The sequence below is a fragment of the Castor canadensis genome, chromosome 7 (genome assembly GCF_047511655.1).
Source record: "Castor canadensis chromosome 7, mCasCan1.hap1v2, whole genome shotgun sequence".
Lineage (NCBI taxonomy): Eukaryota > Metazoa > Chordata > Mammalia > Rodentia > Castoridae > Castor > Castor canadensis.
The window spans coordinates 25,434,584-25,453,737 of NC_133392.1; the positions used below are offsets into that span (position 1 = coordinate 25,434,584).

A 19,154-nucleotide genomic window follows, 5' to 3' on the forward strand; every position below is an offset into this window, starting at 1 on the left:
TTTTCCCATCCTTGTAAGAAGTACCTTCATTCCTGAGATATTTCTGGGTGAAATACCAACCAAGAGAAGAGCTAGAGATAGTTAGGACTCCCCCAGGTCCTTGTTGGAAACTATTTTCTTCTAATTTCACAAATAAATCTGTATCTTGAAATGAACTGAATTGAATCTTGCCGCTGTCCAAAAACATTTATCACTGAAAATCTGTTTTGTTTGGGGAATAAGATATAATTGTATACAGATTCAATAGCAACCTAAATGTTCCACTGAGAAATTCCTTATTGAAATTGTTTGGACTCTAAGTAATCTGTTTGTTTCCTTTTTCAGTTACTACTTATATTATTGCTATTTGTACTAAAAAAAATATGTTTAAACACTGCTCTTATAAAAATCTTGAATAGTTTCTGAGGTCAGAAACTTGCATTCCTTTGCTTGCTTCTGTGCAACTTTATTGAAACTGACTTATAGAAAAAAAATCTGTTATACCTCAATAACTAGACATAAAAAGAACATAGTAATTGGTAAGATTGTTACAGATTAATTCTCTTCAACTAATATGTTTTTGGTTCACATATTTTTCTCTGATCTAGTATGAAGTCAGAGACTAAAATGGAAATGAACAAATGGATTGTGGATTGCCTTTCCAAATGCATAGTGGGGAGGGGAGACACACAGATCTCTAAAGAAATATGTTCAGTTATGACATCACAGCTGTTCCTCCTATAAAAAGAACTGTGTCCTACAGAAAACTATAATTTCCCAAATAAAGGGAATAAAAGATTAAAGGAAAGAAAAACATGCCAGCAATAGAATCTAAGGATAGCGACCAGATGCCAGGCATATTAAAATACCATATCCAACAAAAGATGAAAAAAAAGAAATTTGTACCACTTGAATGCTTAAATACAAAGTATTTCTACCCAAATGCACCAAAGAAAGGAGACCATGGTATGTTGTTCTAATAATGGCCACTTGCACCTCTGATCCTGGAAAGTGCTCTCCCTCATTTACTGTAGGCTTGGCCATATGACTTCTTTGTCCAATGGGACATTAGCAAACATGATACAAATGGGGACTCAAAAAGTGCCTGCACATGGAGGGATTTTCTAAATTGTCACCATAAGAATAAACCTAGACTAGCCTAGTGGAGACATGTGGTTCAGTCACTCTCATCAACCCATTGAGTGCCAGCACCATCCAGTGGACATTTGAGCAATGTACCTCAATCAAACAGCTCCTGGCCCACTGACCAAATGGCTCAAAAATATGAGTAAATCCAAGCAAGCTCAATATGAGAACAAGCCATCTGAGCCCCACCCAAATTTCCAACTGATAGAATCACAACCTAATAAATGACTGCTGTCTTAATTCATGAAGCTGTAGAATGGTTTGTTATACAGCAGAAGCTGACTGATACAGAGGTCAGCACAAAACACTATCTCAGGAGCACAGCAGTTAATGGACCAGCCCCCACCCCACCCACTGAAGGGAAGTGAGACTGCTCAAAGACTGAATGGCTCTAGGCAATAATTCCTGAAAGTGAGATTGCATATGAAATGCTAAGCCTTTTATTAGCCACTATTTTGGAGGCCCTTCTGGAATCTAAATCTAAGATGCAATGACCATGGTAATAACTGCTAATATGTATTAAGTAGAGTATTGATCTCTGTGCTTGATGAAGATGGTCTTGTCTAATCTACACAAAAACCTCATGTGAAAGATAGTATTATTTTCCATGTTTTACAAATCAAGAACAGAGGATTAGGATAGTTAAATGGGTTGCTAGGAGTCACACAGCATTCTGTGTGAGCTTGGACTCAAATATGATTTTCCCAAGAGTTGGATCTCTTTGTCCCCATGTTTTTCTACTGGATACCACCCTCCCCCAGCTGGAGACTTCTCTAGTACACTAGGTTGAGGCATTGTTTAGCCCAGGAGACCTATTCTCTCTTCCTTGAATTGTAGATGGCCAAGAAAAGCAGACACAATGGGGGCCCAGTCACTGATCAAAAGAATCTGGAATGGACAGTGGACATGCTGGATCTTTCTCAGGTCCATTGAGCACAAAAACACTGGGAGAACAAGAAAGCTCCAACAAGTGGACAAGGCATATTTAACACACAACAGCCTGGCCAGACAGTGGCTCACATCTATAATCCTCGCTACTCAGGAGATAGAGATCAGAAAGCTCACAGTTCAAGGCCAACCCAGGCAAAAAGTTAGTGAGATCTTGATGGCATACACCTGTCATCCTATGCAGGAAACATAAACAGAAGGATCATAGTCCAAGAAAGCCAGAGCATACAAGCAAAACCCTATTCAAAAACTAACTAAAGTAAAAAAAGAACTGAGTGCTTGCCTAACAAGAGCAAGGCCTTGAGTTCAAATCCCTATACTGCCAAAAAAAAAAAAAAAGAAAAAGAAGAACAATGGCCAGACCCACCAGCAATGTGGGACTATCAAGAACTCCTTTCCCAGCCATGGGAGTATGAGAAGTGAAAGAGAAAGGAGTTGTAGAAGGGGGCCACAAAAATAGGTGAAAAATTGGATATGTGTAGAAATGTCTCCCACAAGTGGGGTGAAGAGTCCATATCTCCTGCTCATTAAATATATGCCAGCCCTTTATTAATCACGCCTCCAGAACCAAACCTGCTATTTCCTGGATTTCTGGATTTCAACCATAACACTTAAAATTGAGATGAAAATAACTGTGAAGGAGGAGAGTCACTGAAGATAGCCTCTTTGGAAAACCATTAGTTTCAAAATATAACATGAAAAAGACCTTGATAATAAAAGCAAAGATGGAGACCAGCAATCATCTGTGCATCTCCCTAGATTGTCTGAAATTATAAATGTTTAAGGTACTTATGGTTTAAGACAAAAACTGGTTTTTAAGCTCTGCCTAATTGAGCCTAGCAGAGTCAATCTCTTTTTAAGAAACTCCTAATGCTTACAGGACTCTAAGGCTGTGGGGAATTATTCCTGGCACATTTCGAGAGAACCACTGAGAGGGAATATGAGACGGCGTTTGATAATTGAACATATTAAATACACCTAGGCAAGTATGAAGAGACACAGGTCGAGAAAGGTATTCACCGTCAATGAAGGGGAACGGGATTGTAAGAAAAGCCCCAAACATCTGCATATTAAAAGCTTGCTGCCTTCAAGGGGACCACAGGATCCTAAACCACCCTGCACTGATGTCCTTCTTCTTAGTGCCACCAGCACTGGCAGCAACATTTTCTGAGGGCCTATAAATCTCCCCGAACTTCAGTTTCCTCATCTGTTAAATAGGGGTTGTTGTGAAGATTACAAGGTAAAAGTAATAGCTCCTAGATTACAGACATCTTGGACCTGTTCTAAATACCCTCAAGTCTCAGAGGCACCAGCAGTCTTGCCAACTTTTTTTGTTGTTGTTCTGCTTTAAGATTAAAAAAAGAAAGAATGGTAGATACTGTTATGGTTTCAATCTGAACTGTGCCCCACAGGCTTGTGTACTGGATGCTTGGTTCCCTGCTGGTAGTGCTGTGTGGGGACATGGCAGGAACTTGAGGAGGTAGGACCTAGTTGGAGGAAGCAGATCAGTGAGGGGCCTGTCTTTGAAGGATATACCTGGTTCCCAGTGGCTCCATCACTTCACATGCTATACGGCTATGATATTCTGCCTCAACACAGGCCCAGAATCAATGGAGCCAAGAACAATGGAGGGAAATCTCTGAAACTGTGAGCCAAAATAACTTCTTCCTCCTTTAAGTTGTTTATGTCTGGTATTTTGTCATAGTGACACAAAGTATAACACAGATCATATTAATGCAGTATTTACTGTGTGCCAGGGAGTACTCTAAATGTTTTACATATGTTAATATAACCTCTCCCAAGATAAATAGGAGACAGGTATTATTATCACTGTCTTCAGATGAGGAAACTGAGTTACCAGAAACACAGGATTTATGCTCTTGACTAATAGGACATCATCAGAACTCTTACCATCATTTCATAGAGAAGAGGAATGCTCCCCCCAAAAAAGAGAGAAAGAGAAAGAAAGAATATTATCTCTAAAAATAAAAAGGATACACACAGGAATAAAAGAGCAACCCCCAGAATTGAAAAGTAAAATAGGCTGTATGCTACCCAGGCCTTATGCACTCATTTTATTACAGATGGTGAGCATTACATTTGGGACCATACAGTTTCTGCCAGTCCTCAGATCAGCCCTGGGGAGCAACTGATAATCCAGGCGTGGAAAGCACTTTGCAAACATTTCCTGTCGTATGTGAAAGTTGTTGTAGTGTTAGAAGATTGTGAACAAGGTGACCTGAACTCACTTTGCTAGGGTGTCCACTCCAAGGTAGACTTAGACAAACCAAGGTGGTGGAAACATGCGGTACCCCCAAGTCAGGCCACATGGGTGTACGCACATCACCCAACTCAGGACAGGCATGAGAACTTTGTTTTTAAAACAGCCCATCTCCAGCCCATCCCATTCTTCTCCCCCTTGGTTCTACAGCAGCACAAAACCCACTAAGCCAACTGGTTGCCACTTTCACAGTGTCTCTCAGTGCCCCACAATCTCTCTAGTGATGGTACATCTTCAATCATGTCAGCTCAGCTTTAGGGAGGGCTATCACTTAGTCATCCACTGATAGAATAACTAAGAATTATATTTGGTATAGGACACAATTGTAGAATTCTGCCTTCCAAATCTAAAGCAGTTGTTTAATGATTGAACAATTACTTTGGAATTTTTTGGTAGTCATGGAAATGAAACAGTTAGTGATTTGGAGGTATTGGAGAACAGTAGTTAGGGGCTCTGTTCTGGATTCCAGTGTTAAGGTTTACAAAAGGGGTCTTACAGTATATAGCCGTATAGTAAGTGGTACATCTGTGACCTGTAAGCCACTCAGAGTTTGTCACAGACACTCCGCTGTGCATTGGTAGCATGAAGGCAATCAGGGTCACTATTGAGTGAGTATGGCAATGCACCAATAAACCTTGATTTATGGACTTGCGTTTTGAATTTCATATCATTTTGCATGTCACAAGATACTCCTCTCTTGACTTTTTTCCTAACCACTGAAGTATATAAACACCATTCTTGGTTTGGGCCATATTAGAAACAGGTGGCAGGCCAGTTACAACCCACTGTGTGTCATTGTCTCCCAAATCTTGGCTTATATTCATAGCTCTGACATTTCTGAGCTGTAAACTCTTCCTCTGTAAGTTCCAGGGCAAGTTCAGTTCCCTTCTCTGTAGAATGAGAACAAAGGCAGCACCCACCTTGCTCAGCTTTGTTGCGGATGCAGTTGGGAGGAGGCTGGTCAGCACAGGCACTGGACATGTACTTGGCCAGTAAACGTGACCCAGGCCTGCTATTTCCCTCCACCCTTTAAAATTATCAGCAGCTTCTGCCAAATCCTTCCAGGCTACCATTAAAGAGGATCAAGGATTATTATGTTTCTATCCACAAAGAAACACTCTACACTTCTCCACAAATATCAGCAAATTTCAACAGTTTCCTGCATCCTAAGAGACACTTCAAGTTATGGATGCACCTGCTTGCCAGTTTCTTCCTAATGATCTACGTCCCTGTAGTTCAAGAGCTGAGGGCCAGAGCGTGAGGTTATCACCCTTCAAACTACAAATAGTGATATTTTTTTGAGCACTGGCCAATTTGCAAGCATTCTGCTAAGTGCTTTGTGTAATTCTGTCCCTAATTGTCACAGCAACTGAAGCATGCTGATGAGATGATGAGCTCTAGGCTTCAGAGGAGGAAGGTGAAGCCACAAGGCCAGGACACATGCTAGAATCCAGGAGATGTGGGGTCCCGTCCTGGGTCTGCCCACACCACAGCTCTTGCTTGGAAGCCCTGAGGTTTACCACAAAGAAAGAAGTAGCCAACCTCTAGAGACCCCATGCTTCTTCTCAGACCTAATGGGTGTCCTGACTCTCTGGGGATCCTGACTCTGTGAAGATACATTAGGCATGGGGAGGTCTGAGATTCTGTTTCTAAAAACCTCAGGAGTATCAGTGATGCTTATCCTAGGACCATGCCCAGAGTAGCAAGGGTATAGGCACAGTGACACGTGCATTTTCTCCATAATGGCCGATGTGGTCTGTGCACGATGAATTCAGTGCCATGGTGTCCCTACACCGCAAGTTGTAATGGCAAAGAGCCTCTGGAGGCTCCACCAGTTACCTGTGATGTGGCTTTGGGAGCTTTAGCCTTTCTGTGCCACCTGTGTCGTCCTCTGAAACAGGGAATGGTAGTAGCTGTTCTAGGGTTATGGGGCAGTGAAGTGAAATAATACACACACAAAGCATTTAGAGTACTGTCTAACACCCCATGAATGCTTAATAAATAAGGAGTGTATCTGGAGAATAACCTAAAAAGTTATGTGAGGTTGGTTCTTCTGCAACTTGCTAATAACTCCTGCAGATCCATTCCCACCGTCCTGTCATCCCAGCCATCCCAGCCATCTTACAGGTCAGTAAACCAGACTTCCATCCAATAGTCATAAAATTCATCTAGACAGAAAGTCTTCCTTGAAAGGGCAGGACCCAGATACCAGCAAAGAATCAGTGATTTCCAACTCAGTTCATGATCTATGTATCTGAGGCCTGCACCCATTACCTAGGCCATGAGGTGTACATGAAAGAAATACACATGACAATTTCCTGGAGCTACCCATATCTGAACTCACCAAGATGGTGTTCTTACCTGAATCATTCCAGGGGCCACTGCGTGCTTGTTTCCCCCAACTGAACCACCTCCCCCGGGTGAATCCCCGTCATCTCACCCCTACCACCTGGTACAATGATGTTTGCTATGTGCTCACTTCCGGCCCTGACATCAGTGAAGAGAGAAAGCACCATGCCTGGCACATCATGAGCACTCAATAAGGGGATGGCTGCGACTAAAAGAAAACTGGGGCTCCATATTTTCAATGGACTACAGCATGATTGTGTCATCTGGTTACTGGATGTGACCTGAAATGACAGCCAGTTGGGGGATAGGAAAAGACCCAGAGAGCATTTGGTTAGGTAGATGGTCACTGCCATTTCCAAAGTTGGATGGGCAATTTTTAACTTAGGTGAGCGGCGAAGTGAGTCTGGGGGTCTGCTGGCTGATGGTCTTCAGCACCTTCCAGGAATATCAGACTCCTGTGGTGCCTGAGCCCCATCCTCTCAGCATTCCGAAATTCATAATTTTGAGCAGATGTGGCTGGCACTCTGGATGGCCCTCAGCTTCTACCCCAAGTGCACATGGAGTCAGCTTCTCTGCCCCAGGCCAGGGCTTCTCTGACTCGAGGTTGGAGACAAGCAAAGGCCCCTCAACCTGCATCTCAACCAAGGGGAGGCAGGGCATTGAGTAAGTGTCATGCCCTCCCTCCCTTGAAGACACATTCTGCAATTGTTTCTGTGTTGTTCCTCAGAGGAATGCAATGGCACTGGGTCCCTCCCTCCCCTCCTTCTACTAGCTCTTCCTCCTTCTCATCTCACTCTCTCACTCCCTCCCTCCAGCTTCCAGGAACGACCTCCCAAACCACTGATACCTAAACTTTTGTCTCAGTGTCTGATTTGGGGGGACCCAAACTGAGAGCTCTGCCCATTCCAAAACCTTGTTGGGGGTCCATAGTGTCCTGGACGGAAGCACAGCCCCTACCACACAGCATTGTGGTTACAGAACTGAGGGGTCCTTCGAGGTCACCACAGAGCCTGTCTCATTCACCCCAGAATCCCAGGCACCCTGGCACACATATGGCACTTGGTAAGTGCAGAGCCAATGCCCCAAAATAGGTTGTTCCTACCCCTGCATCAGAGGTTGGAGAAAAACCTTGGTCTTTTCAACAACTCAGGAAAGTCCTTTTGTACTTTACAAAAGTTAATAAAATAACATTAAGAGTAACTAAAAGACATTTTTTAAGGAGGCCCCTCTTGGGTACCTCTTGGGCTAGAGGTGTGGCTCAATTTGTAGAGTGCCTGCCTAGAAAACTGGGGACCCTGAGTTCAAACCCCAGTACGACCAAACAACCCCAAAACAAACAAACAAAAATGCCCCCGTCTTCCATGAGGCCCATGCCTTCTCTGCCTCTCTGTTTTCCTTTTGGAAAGAACCCAGCCTGTTCACCTGTGGGTGCTGGCCCTGCCATATTGGGTGAGACTCACTCTTCCAACTCCCTCCCACCCCCTCTCTCCCTTTTGGTTCTTGGTCTCTGTGCTTCCTCATCAAGGAACTACAACAGAGAACGAGATGGAAGAAATCAAAACAAGTAGAGCCAATTGTGTGGCTGTGTTGTCTTTACCTCTCTTCCTCCCAGGCCTTGAAGCTGGAGGTTGCAAACTATCCAGCTATGAGCCAAGGGTAATGGACAGTGTTGTTTCTGGAAATCTACTTCTGTGTTTGTAAGATTGACAATAAGCTAAACTCAACATATTAAACATAAAAATCCATAAAAATTTTTCAAGATTGAAAAATTAAGAATTTGACAACAGGAGCCACATCTGGCTGAGGTGGGATTAGGTGCCTCCTAGTAATGGGACCCACAGCCCCAGGTGCTGCCGTCCCCACCCTTTGCCTCCTACTCTGAGGCCCCCAACAGTGGCCATTTCTGATCACAATATGAGAAGTTCCTTTGTTCTTTGATTCTTGCCTGCCCTGTGGGTCAGGGTTAGCTGGCTACACCATACTTAAGCACTTAAAAAACAAGTTCCAGCTGCTGTGAGTGTTCCTTGTGTATGTAAGCACCTCCAGCAAGAGGTCAAGCTTCCTACTCTTACATCATCATGCCTGCAAGAATGTCCTCTTGATGCCAATGATGATGTAATGATACACAAGTAACCAGTAGCAGTCAAGGCACAAATGCCTGTCTGTGCCCACAGAGGCCTTTTATTTTTATTATTATTTGGAATCATTTACCTGAATAAAAGCTTTTTAAATACGCAAAGGAGAGCTAGCCTCTGAAAAATCAGTCACTGAAAGACCTATCGTGTTCTTCAAAAAGAGAGAGGGACACAACAGCAGGAATGGGAGACATGCAGAAACGGAGAATGGAAGAACCGAAACAGTAAATCTGCATAAATCGATTCTAAAAAAATAGCAATGATGATGACTAAGAGCAGGTAACTGGCTTTAAAACATTCCAAGACTTCGTGTCATTTGTAAAAAGGATAAAGACGGAGATGAATTCTAAACTCAGTGAGGCTTGCTGTCAACTGCATGTGCTACATTTGTAAAGGAATCCATGAGAGAGACAGAATTAGAAGACTGTAGGTAATGGAATCCAATGAAAGAGAAGGAAAGAGGGGGAGAGAGAGTGAGAGAGAGAGAGGTGCAGGAGGGGAGGGAGGAAAGGAGGGAATGAGAGGATGGGCGAAGTGGGCAGGGGGAGGTGACTAGTGAGAGAGAACAGGGAATAAAGAAAATACAATCCAACAGAAAACAGGGACAGAGGCATTTGCTGAATATCTTAAAAGTCAGGGTAAATAACATAAAATAAGAAAGTAGAAAGAAACCCAAGACTCTGAATAAACACAAATGGGCTAAACACATCTGTCAGAAGATAAAGAAAGCAGACTGGATTCTTTGAATTACAAGAGATTTGCCTAAAATATAAGGACATCACATTTTTAAAGTCAAGATACAGAAAAATTATTTTTAAAAATCCAACTGGTAGGGCTATATTAATATTAGATTAATTTTTAAGTAAGAGCATTATTAGGAGGATTCCTGCATAATATTAAAGGAAGAATTCACCAGAAAGAAATAAAAGTTGTAACTTTTAACTCACCTTACAATCATAATCTAAACTTTACTTGAAGTTAAAAATGACACCACTACAAAGAGAAATAGACAAATTCCCCAAACTTATTTTCATCATTAGACAGAACAAAAATTAGGAGAAAGCATAGATTTGGGCAATATAATTAACAAGGTTGAGCTACAAATCAACCAATACAGAATATTGATACTTGCTGGGCATAGTGATGCACTCCTTTAATCCCAGCACTGGGGAGGTGAAGGCAGGAGAATCCTGAGTTTGAGGTCAGCCATGGCCACATAGTAAGGCCCTGTCTCAAAAAAAATTTAAAAATTAGGGCTGGCAGAAAGGCTTAAGTGGTAGAGTGCCTGCCTTGCAAGTGCAAGACCTGAGTACTGCCAAATAATTCTTAAATTAAAATTAAAAAAGAATCCTGATTCCTGAACATTTAGAAAGTCTACATCTTCTTCAAACACAAGGCATCAGTTATAAAAAGATGACCAGTTAGTTGGTCACAAAATAAATCACAACAAATTCCAAAGAATCCATATAACATAGACCACAGGGAAAAGCAAAAAAAAAGTAAAGGATAACTTCCATGCATACATATCACAAGAGTTTCTAATGTCTTTTTAATTATCATAGGAGAAATAGTGGGTATTCCTGAGGCTTACTCTCAAAGGAGGGATAATTTTTATAATAGACAAAAATTTAGGGCTGGTGGAGTGGCTCAAGTGGTAGAGTGCCTGCCTAGCAAGTGTGAGGCCCTGAGTTCAATCCCCAGCATAACCAGAAAGAAAGAAAATATTCAGAACTAAATGAAAATTCCATACATCAAAACCTGTGGGAAGGGACTTAAGTTATTTAAAAGATATTTTTATAGCCTCTAATGTTTCTGTCAGAAAAGGAGCTGAAGATGTGGCTCAGTGTTAGAGCTCTTGCACACACAAGGCACTGGGTTCAATACTCAGCACCAGAAGAAAGGAGAGAGAGGGAGACAGAAGGAGGGAGGGAGGAAGAAAAGACTGAATATTAATGTCCTGTGCACCAATCTTAATAATGTAGAAAATAACAAAGCAAACCCAAAGTATGTAGAAGGGAGGAAGTAATAATTATAGCACCCAATAAAATATAAAACAAACTCTATATAAAATATAGAATAAACTCTCTTTATGAAATAGAATTTTAACAAGACACAAAATTAGGTTCTTTTAAAACCTTTTAGAGTGATGATAGCAACAGAAGAGGCAGGTAGTGAAGTAGTAGAGAGCATGGGTTCTGGAGCTGCCTGCCTGGCTAGAATTCCAAGTCTGCCCTTAACCAGCACTTGGCCTTGGGAATCTTGTGGTTGGTATTGGTGACACCACAGCTCAAACCCTGGACCATGAGCCCCAGGGCCTATGCACTAGTTACCCTTACAACAAGACTTCCAAGCTGTGTACTGTGACCAGAGTCTCATCTGCCCCTAATGAAAATGGGTATCACTGGGCTGGAGGTGTGGCTCAAATGATAGAACGCCTGCCTACCAAGTATGAAGCCCTGAGTTCAAACCCTGTTACCATTAAAAACAAAAAAAGAAAGATATTATTATCCCTGTTTTTAAGAAGGGCAAATGAAGGTTTGCAGGATGTATGTATTTTCTCCGTGTCATGAAAATATCAAGTGTTGGAGCTGATTTGAGAACAGTCCTGCACACCTCCAAAGTCTGTCCTCTCATCCATGAGAGAAAAGGGAAATCCTGCTGTCTACTTCAATACAGTGATGCTCAGGAATGCTTTTACCAAACACCCAACTTTAGGAAGTCTTCTGCTTTAAGGTCAAATGTAAAATAGAGGAGGACAAAATGCCACTTGCACATGTCTAGCAGATCCTCCTCCTAATAATGATAACCTACCAGTTGAGATTAAGAGCTTGGGAATCAGACATAATATGACTAATTGCTGGTAGTTATTAGACATTATGGATCAGGCACAGTACTGAGGTCTTTCAAAACTCACAATGTCCCTTTTCACAGGTTTAGTTATTGCCCAATAATGCAGACCAAGACTCTCAGGTGCAAAGAGTTGCATTCAAATGGCTACAAATTGGCAGAGGCAGGATTCCAACACAGGCCACCTGATGCCAGAGCAGCCAATTCTATCTTATTCTTAAACTGCTGGACCCCAAATTGCTCATCCATCAATTACAGATGACAAGACCCTTCCCTGAACTGTACAGAGGAAATGAGACAAGGCAGGTCAAGCCAACTGCAGTGCAGTATCTGGCACGGTAGAGGTAAAGATGAGGAGGAGGAGGAGAAGAGGAGGAAGAGGAGAAGGAGGAGGAGTCTGCAATGATGACCGGTAAAAGATATAGGACACTGTGCACCAGAAAAACTCACTGTACAAAGGCCTCAAAGACACCTTCCCATGTTGTTCACACAGATTCTCATGTGGACAGATCATCTGTGCTGTATGTGAAAGTTTATTTTCAAAATCAAAATCACAGCATTTCTCATTATATGAAGATATGAAGAAAGTATTCAAAAGAATGTGACAAATAAAACTGTAGGAAAGTGAGGGGAAAAAAGGCTCCCATTACCAGACGACAGTTAGTCTAGCCTTGAACTTAACTTTCCAGAATGCTTGAAATCTATGTGATCGCAGCATAAAAGACCAATTAATCAGGCTTGTTTGTGCTCCATGTGTGAGTCACTGTCGCCATCTACAGGTTAGATGTGGGACATGCACTGCTGCCCAATCACTAATTCCAGGAACATAATCCTGCTGAGAAAATACACTTGTTCATGGCGTATAGACAATGAAAACCATACCTGAAGGAGCAGCTCTTTCTCCACCACCTCTTCTGTCTTGCTGATGAGACGCTTTTGCAGGGTTTGAATTTTCTGTATCAGTTCGAAGGTACTGGGGTCACTGGCCTGTGCAAGAGGAACGACAACCAGCACAGATATCATCAGTTTCAATGCACCAAAGTCCTGCATACAATATTTTTTGCTAAAATCTACTAGAAACCATGTATGGTGGCCCATGCCTGTAATCCCAGCTTCTCCGGAGGTGGAGGTTGGTAGGATACAAGGCCATACAAGGCAAAAACTTAGTGAGACTCCATCTCAACCAGTAAGACAGGCCTACTGGCATGTGCCTGGGAGGCATAAACAGGATGATGGCGGTCTGAGGCCAGTCTGGCCAAAAATCAAGAGACCCTATCTGAAAAATACCTAAGCAAAAAGGGCTGGACTTACGGCTCAAGTGGTAGAGTGCCTGTCTCGCAAATGCAAGGCCCAATGCAGAAAAAACAATTGCAAATCTGCAAACTCAGAACATAGAGAATTAAATTCAGTCTGCAGTTTTTCTAATGTCTTATCTGTGGATCTAGATAGAAAGTGAATTTATTCCATCAGTAGGAATAATAATAATGACAGCTACTGTGTGTGATACCTGATTCTTCGCCACTGTCCAGACTCTATGCTGTGTGTCTTTCATACAATATCGTATTTTAGCTGTTCAACAGCCTATGAGACAATACTCATTGTCCCTCTTCACAAATAAGACAACTCAGGCTCGGAGAAGTTAAGTCATTTGCCCCAACTGGGAAGGGTCAGAGCTGGATTCAAGCATCCACGTGCCCAGCTCCAGAGGCAGTGGATCTTCTTACGATGCCAGAGGCTTTCCCTACCACCTCTGGTTTCCACAAGAATGAGAAGGGTTCCCTAATTTCCTCCACCTTAGGATTCTCCTTTGGTCACTGTCAACCAGAAGATTCACTACAGCCCACGAAGGAGAAGATTTCCAGGACAGGGACGTCCACTAATAATCGGAAGCAGGATACAGCCATGGCCTTTCACACTTCACACTTCAGTGGAGTCATCAACCTGTAAAGCCCTCATGTTCCCTTCCACTGCTGTCCGTGTACAATTCAAGCAAGGGCTGTGGCTATAAACTGGTCACGTCTCCAGACTTGGAGCCAAAGCTTCACTTTCAACTGTCCTGACGCTTGGAATTAAACTAGAAACTGCATATTTTCAGCTGCAACCAGATGCTCTATTTTCTAACTTTTTAATAGAAATTGACAAGGAATTGGAAACTTGAAAGATCTGCTGGAAGGCACATGGAATACCTGAATGTGACGGTTAAAGGGCTTAAAATCATTGACGTCACTCCCCCAGACAGATCCATATTATCTGTGGGTTAACAAATTACCCAGCTCTTGGCATTTGAAGAGACATAAGTGAGGGTCTGACTTTGCTAAAGAAACACTAAGCAGTGCCAACTGATACCCATATACTGGGACTAAACTTGGCACATGTCCACTTGGCAACATGGGATGTTGTTAAAATTCAGGCCTCGTGTTTACATAACAATTTATAATGCATTAGTGTTCATGCTTTCTTCATTAAAAAGGAGAAAAATGAAAATCTACTTGGCTGATTTTCCACTTTGCACCAATAGTTCTTATCTCATCAACGTATCTCTCAACACCCTAACTGTTCGCTTAGCTGGAGCCCCTCTTGGCAGCTGTGTTGTTAGCTATGACTAAAGGAGAGGCCATCCTTTTCTTGAGTAAGCAGGGCTTGACTGTTGTCTGCAGTGCTGGTGGAAATGCCTATCAGGAAGTCCAAGAATGCAAAACGAAGGTGAGTATCCATCCCCTACCTACAGGACTTTTGCTATGCGCCAGATATTAAGAGGAAGGGTTTGACTAACACTAGCTTAGTCCTTCGTAAAGGCTAGTTCACAAAAGCAGATTTCCTGCACTAAATAAAAGGATGCAAAGACCAATTAAAAGATGGCTAAAATGATGGTGAACAACAACTTAATTCTACAGACCACGAAAGGATAACTGGTGGACCAAAAAAACTACTAAACAAGAAAAATAAATGTCCATTGCAAAAGCAGTTCATAGCTTTCCTTAGGTCTTTTGGACAGAAAGGATTTTGTCCAAGACTTTTAAAACAAAAAGATCCATGTGGTCCTGGAACAACCCAATTTCCATTTGATCCAGTCTTCCATTCTAGGTGACCATTTGCACATTAAATTAATAAGTGGTTCTCATTGTGCTTTAGGTTAGAAGCCTCAAGCAGGTGGAACAGAGACTTGGGGATGGGAAGGAAGCTGTGTCCAACGTTACCTCAAGTTTCCTCCATCTGTGCACGTTCATGGGGTTCTCCAGCTCCTCCTCCAGGGCTCTGCACCGTGTCCTCTCCTTCAAGAATTCTCTTTGCACATGGAAAAGCTCCTGCCTGAATAAGACAAACTTTATTTGCCAAGAAATTCTCCACCCACTTTCAAGTTAGGATTCAAGATTTGAAAAATCCTATCTTTAAGTGGTACACACATGCTACATGGGATATAAAAAGTTGGAGTTAGGGGGAGTTTTGTGAACACTGAGACCAACCTCTGAAATCTGGGCAGAACACAAATGATAGCAATTCCAATAGAGCTAAAAAAAAAATTGCCTTTGCTTGAAGAGGAAGAAAAAAAGTAGCCAGCTTCATGATCTTGATTCTGAAGGTGAATTATGAGCTCATTTTTCAGTGTTTCTAAATGTTTCTACAACAGCCCATGTTGCATACATGGCAACTGACTCCAAGCTACAGAGGTGTGTGTGACAACCCAGCACCAATGAGGGCAGAGCACCTCCACCCTCACTCCACACTGGAATCACCAGGAGGGGCTCAAAGCATCCCTTTGCCTGGACCCAATCCCCACAGGGGATCTGGCATCAGGCCGGGACTTCATAGGTTTTTAAATTCTGCTGGTTATTCTGACATGTGGCCAGGGATGAGACACATTGAATTGGGAGTGGTAAGGATATTTTACCTTGGGCCCCACAACTACTGCGCACAGATGGCTGAAAAGGTCCTGAAGCACTCCCTCCATATACTTTTTAAATCCCATGCAGCTCTAGTTAATAGGTAATATGCCACAGCTGTCTTCAATGTCCTGTGAACTGACTGCCACCCTATCAAGCAGAAACCTCGGCTGGGCGGTGGAGAAGAGGTGAGTGTGTGCGCTGACTCCAGTGATAAAGACATCACTATTGGTCCTCGTCGGCTGTGGGTGTGCTGATTACTAATACTGAGCCGTCTCTTTTACTTAATTGCTTCATTTAAACCAATAATACAACTTCCCCTCATTAGCAAGACAAACCATTAGAATTAACTGCACGATGTTCACTCAACAGGGAGTTCAGAACGAGCTGCTTAGAATTAAAAGCATATTTTAACACTACGATGTCTAGAGTACCATTGGAAAAGGAAGGCAAGAGTGTTAGCTATCATACTCAAGGCTTACTTTGCACGAGACTTTCTGCTAGGCACATTACATTTGTCTTCATATTTAATTGTAATTAAATATGAAATATTAAATATTACATTTGTTTTCATATTTAATTGTAATTAAAAGTCCAAAGCTCAGTGCTTTGCCCAAGGTCACAGAGCCTGTAGGTGGCAAGCCTGCTCACCTCTGATGTATGTCATAAAAAGAATTCATGACTGACAAGTTAGTCCTGACCCTGAAAATCATCCAGTAGCTACTTAAAATGAACCCATTGGTCTCCAAAGTGACAATGATAGTGTCTCAGGGTAGTAAAGTTATGAGTGACTTTCTAATCCCTTCTGTATTTTTCTCTGCAGTTCTTGCCTTTTTGTATAATTAATGTATACTAATTTCTTTATCTGAAATACAAGCAATTCCAAAAAAAAAAAGAAAAAGGTCTCAATTGATCTATCCTTGCTAATGGCAAACTCCTGAATGTAGCCAGTGCATGAAAACATCACAACTGTCTCCTCACCCAATTAATTTGATCCAAACTGTGTCCTTATCTGAAAGTGGTCAAGGACCACTGTTCTACAAGTCTTTGGGGAATAAGGAGAGCTACTGAGAAAATACCCAGCTTCCTATTTGGTTTCCTGCAATTGCCTTTATAAAACACGCTCATGTTTTCCCACAGGGAAAGTAGATCTTCTGTAATGCAAGATTTAAAGAAAGAAGAGGTGTACTAAGCTACAGCGAAGGCTGCCCAAGATAAATCAAGAGTGAGATGGAAAATGTGGCTGCTTTCTAAGGAAACAGATTTTCAGATAGTGATAGAATTAAATTTTCCACCTCTTTTCATCCTATAGATAATCCCAGAAAAAGTTGTGCAAATGTTACCAGGATGGAATTTAAATATTGATGCTCCATCCTTTGCACACTGCTCTCTTAAAGAAATTCCAGAGAACTCACTGGCGGGGGAAGAAAATTTTCTGAGTTGTAACTAGTTTGTGTTTGTGATTTGACTTGAAATTTCCTTTTTAAGATCCAGCATTGTATTTTAATAACCTTTTTGCACTCCCTCATAACCCAGCCCCCAGAATGAATCAAGTTTATTTTTGCAGCATACATAGCGTGGATACAGTGTAGATGTTATGAAAAGTTGTTCTCATTGTCCATGGACGACTTCATCTTGTAAAATCTGTTTCATACAATTCAATAAAGACCTTCCACGACCAACACCAGGTCATTTAATGGACCTTGGTACACCCAGTCCCGAGGCTCTCCTATTACCTGAGCTCCTCCACATTAGCCACACTCCTGGCAAGAATCCTCTTTTCCCGGCGAAGCTTCTTGATCTCCAGTTTGAGAATTCTCATGTCCTCCACCCTCTGGTTGTACTGGCTCTCACCCTTATTCAGCACGGACTGCTGGATCTTGATCTTCTCATAGAGCAAAGCCAACTCATCATTGCGCCGGACAAGTTGGGACCCCAGGATGTCTCTCTCACTGATGACCTAGAAAGGTGGGGAAGGGCATGGAAAGAGAAACCAACACACAATAAATAATGTATTTTATTTTCACATTTTTTGAGACACTTGCACATTGATGTTTATTGCAGCCAAGCTATGGAAACAGCCCAGATGTCTTACAACTGATGAATGGATTAAGAAAATGTGGTATATTTACACAATGGAGTTTTATTCAGCCGTAATGAAGAATGAAGTTATGTCATTGGCAAGTAGTTAAATAGAATTGGAGGATATCATGTTAAGTGACGTAAGCTAGGTTCAGAAAGAAAGAGTCACATGTTTTCTCTCAGATGTAGAATATAGATCCAAAAGATAAATGTATACACAAAACCAAACATGATCATATATCCATTTGTATATAAAACATATTTGTAACAGTGGAAGTACTCTATGGAACTCGGAGAGAAGAGGGAAAGGAAAAGAGAGTGATAGAGAATCAACAATATCAAAACACACCACATCTGTGCAGGTAGATGACAAAACTCTATGTACTGAAAACTGATGAATAATGGGGGCTGGGAGGGAAAGGGAGAGTAATGGAAGGGGTTGAACTGACCAAAGTACAGTATATTCACAGCTGGGATACATTGAGAAATACTTTTGAACACTGACTTTGGAATTAAAAATGAGAGACAGAATTGTAAAATAGGTGCAGTGGGGAGTACTTATTGGAGGGGAAAGGTGAATGGAGGAGACAGAGGTGAGGGAATATGGTTGATGGATTTCATACACATATATGAAATAGAATAATGAAACCTCCAAAAAAGAATTTGGAAAACATTTTTTTAAAAAGCCTCTTGAAAAGATAAATAGGCTATTGGACAGTCAAAAAAATCCATTTTATTAGCAGTTATCCAATAATTCAATAACTCTTGGCCCATGGGTATGCCATTTTGTTTGTTTGTTCCAACCCATTTTTTAATGTTTAAATTTGAATGGTTTTCTAGTAGACCTGGTCTCACCAAGTCCGTACATCTCTTACTGTCCTGCCCTGGCCAACCTCCCCCTGCCAGGTCCTTGAAAACATTTAAGTATCTAATCCCCAAATTATGCACTTGAGTTTCAATCTCTTGAATCATGCAGTTATATGTGAGTAGTTACATGTGCACGTTAGAATGTAAGCTCCCTGAAAATAGGGACCTTACTGTCCTGTTGGCCAATGTGTCCTCGTGCCTTGAGGAGTGACCAATGCCTGGGAAGTGTTCATAAATATGAATGGAATAAGTGAGTGACTATTTCATAATTAATCTACACAAGGTAGGTTTCTTCCAAAAGGGCTTGGCGGCGGGGCTTAGGGAGGACAGAGGATTCCTGACAAGTGGAATTGAGCTGGTGTGACAAGAATGTGGAGAAGAGGTTCTACCTGGTCTAATTCCTTCTTCTGCCTCAACCTCTCTCCATCAGCCTCAGAAATGATTCGCAGGAGCTTCCTCTCTTCGGCCTCTTGCTTTTCAATAAAGTGTTTGGTCTCCAGAGCTTGTTGTCTCAGCTTCTGCAGCTCAGCCTAACAAAGAGCGAAAAATTCAGACACATTTCATTCAGCTGTGTCATAAATGGGACCATAGGGCCGGGATTTAGCTGTGCAGTGTGCTTCTATGCTTTTCTGTGATGTT

At 41.9% G+C, this 19,154-nt stretch overlaps 1 protein-coding gene across 1 annotated transcript in view; it reads right to left on the bottom strand.

Annotated features, from left to right (window-relative positions):
• The window catches only part of Cfap58 (cilia and flagella associated protein 58), a 122,582-nt gene that overhangs the window by 50,068 nt on the left and 53,360 nt on the right, over positions 1-19,154 (bottom strand). Inside the window, exons 12-15 of the mRNA XM_074078351.1 lie at positions 18,905-19,045; positions 17,303-17,526; positions 14,883-14,994; positions 12,568-12,672 (exon numbers count right to left, since the gene is read on the bottom strand). Of these exons, the coding sequence (XP_073934452.1) occupies positions 12,568-12,672; positions 14,883-14,994; positions 17,303-17,526; positions 18,905-19,045 (582 nt within the window). The remainder of the gene's footprint in view (positions 1-12,567; positions 12,673-14,882; positions 14,995-17,302; positions 17,527-18,904; positions 19,046-19,154) is intronic.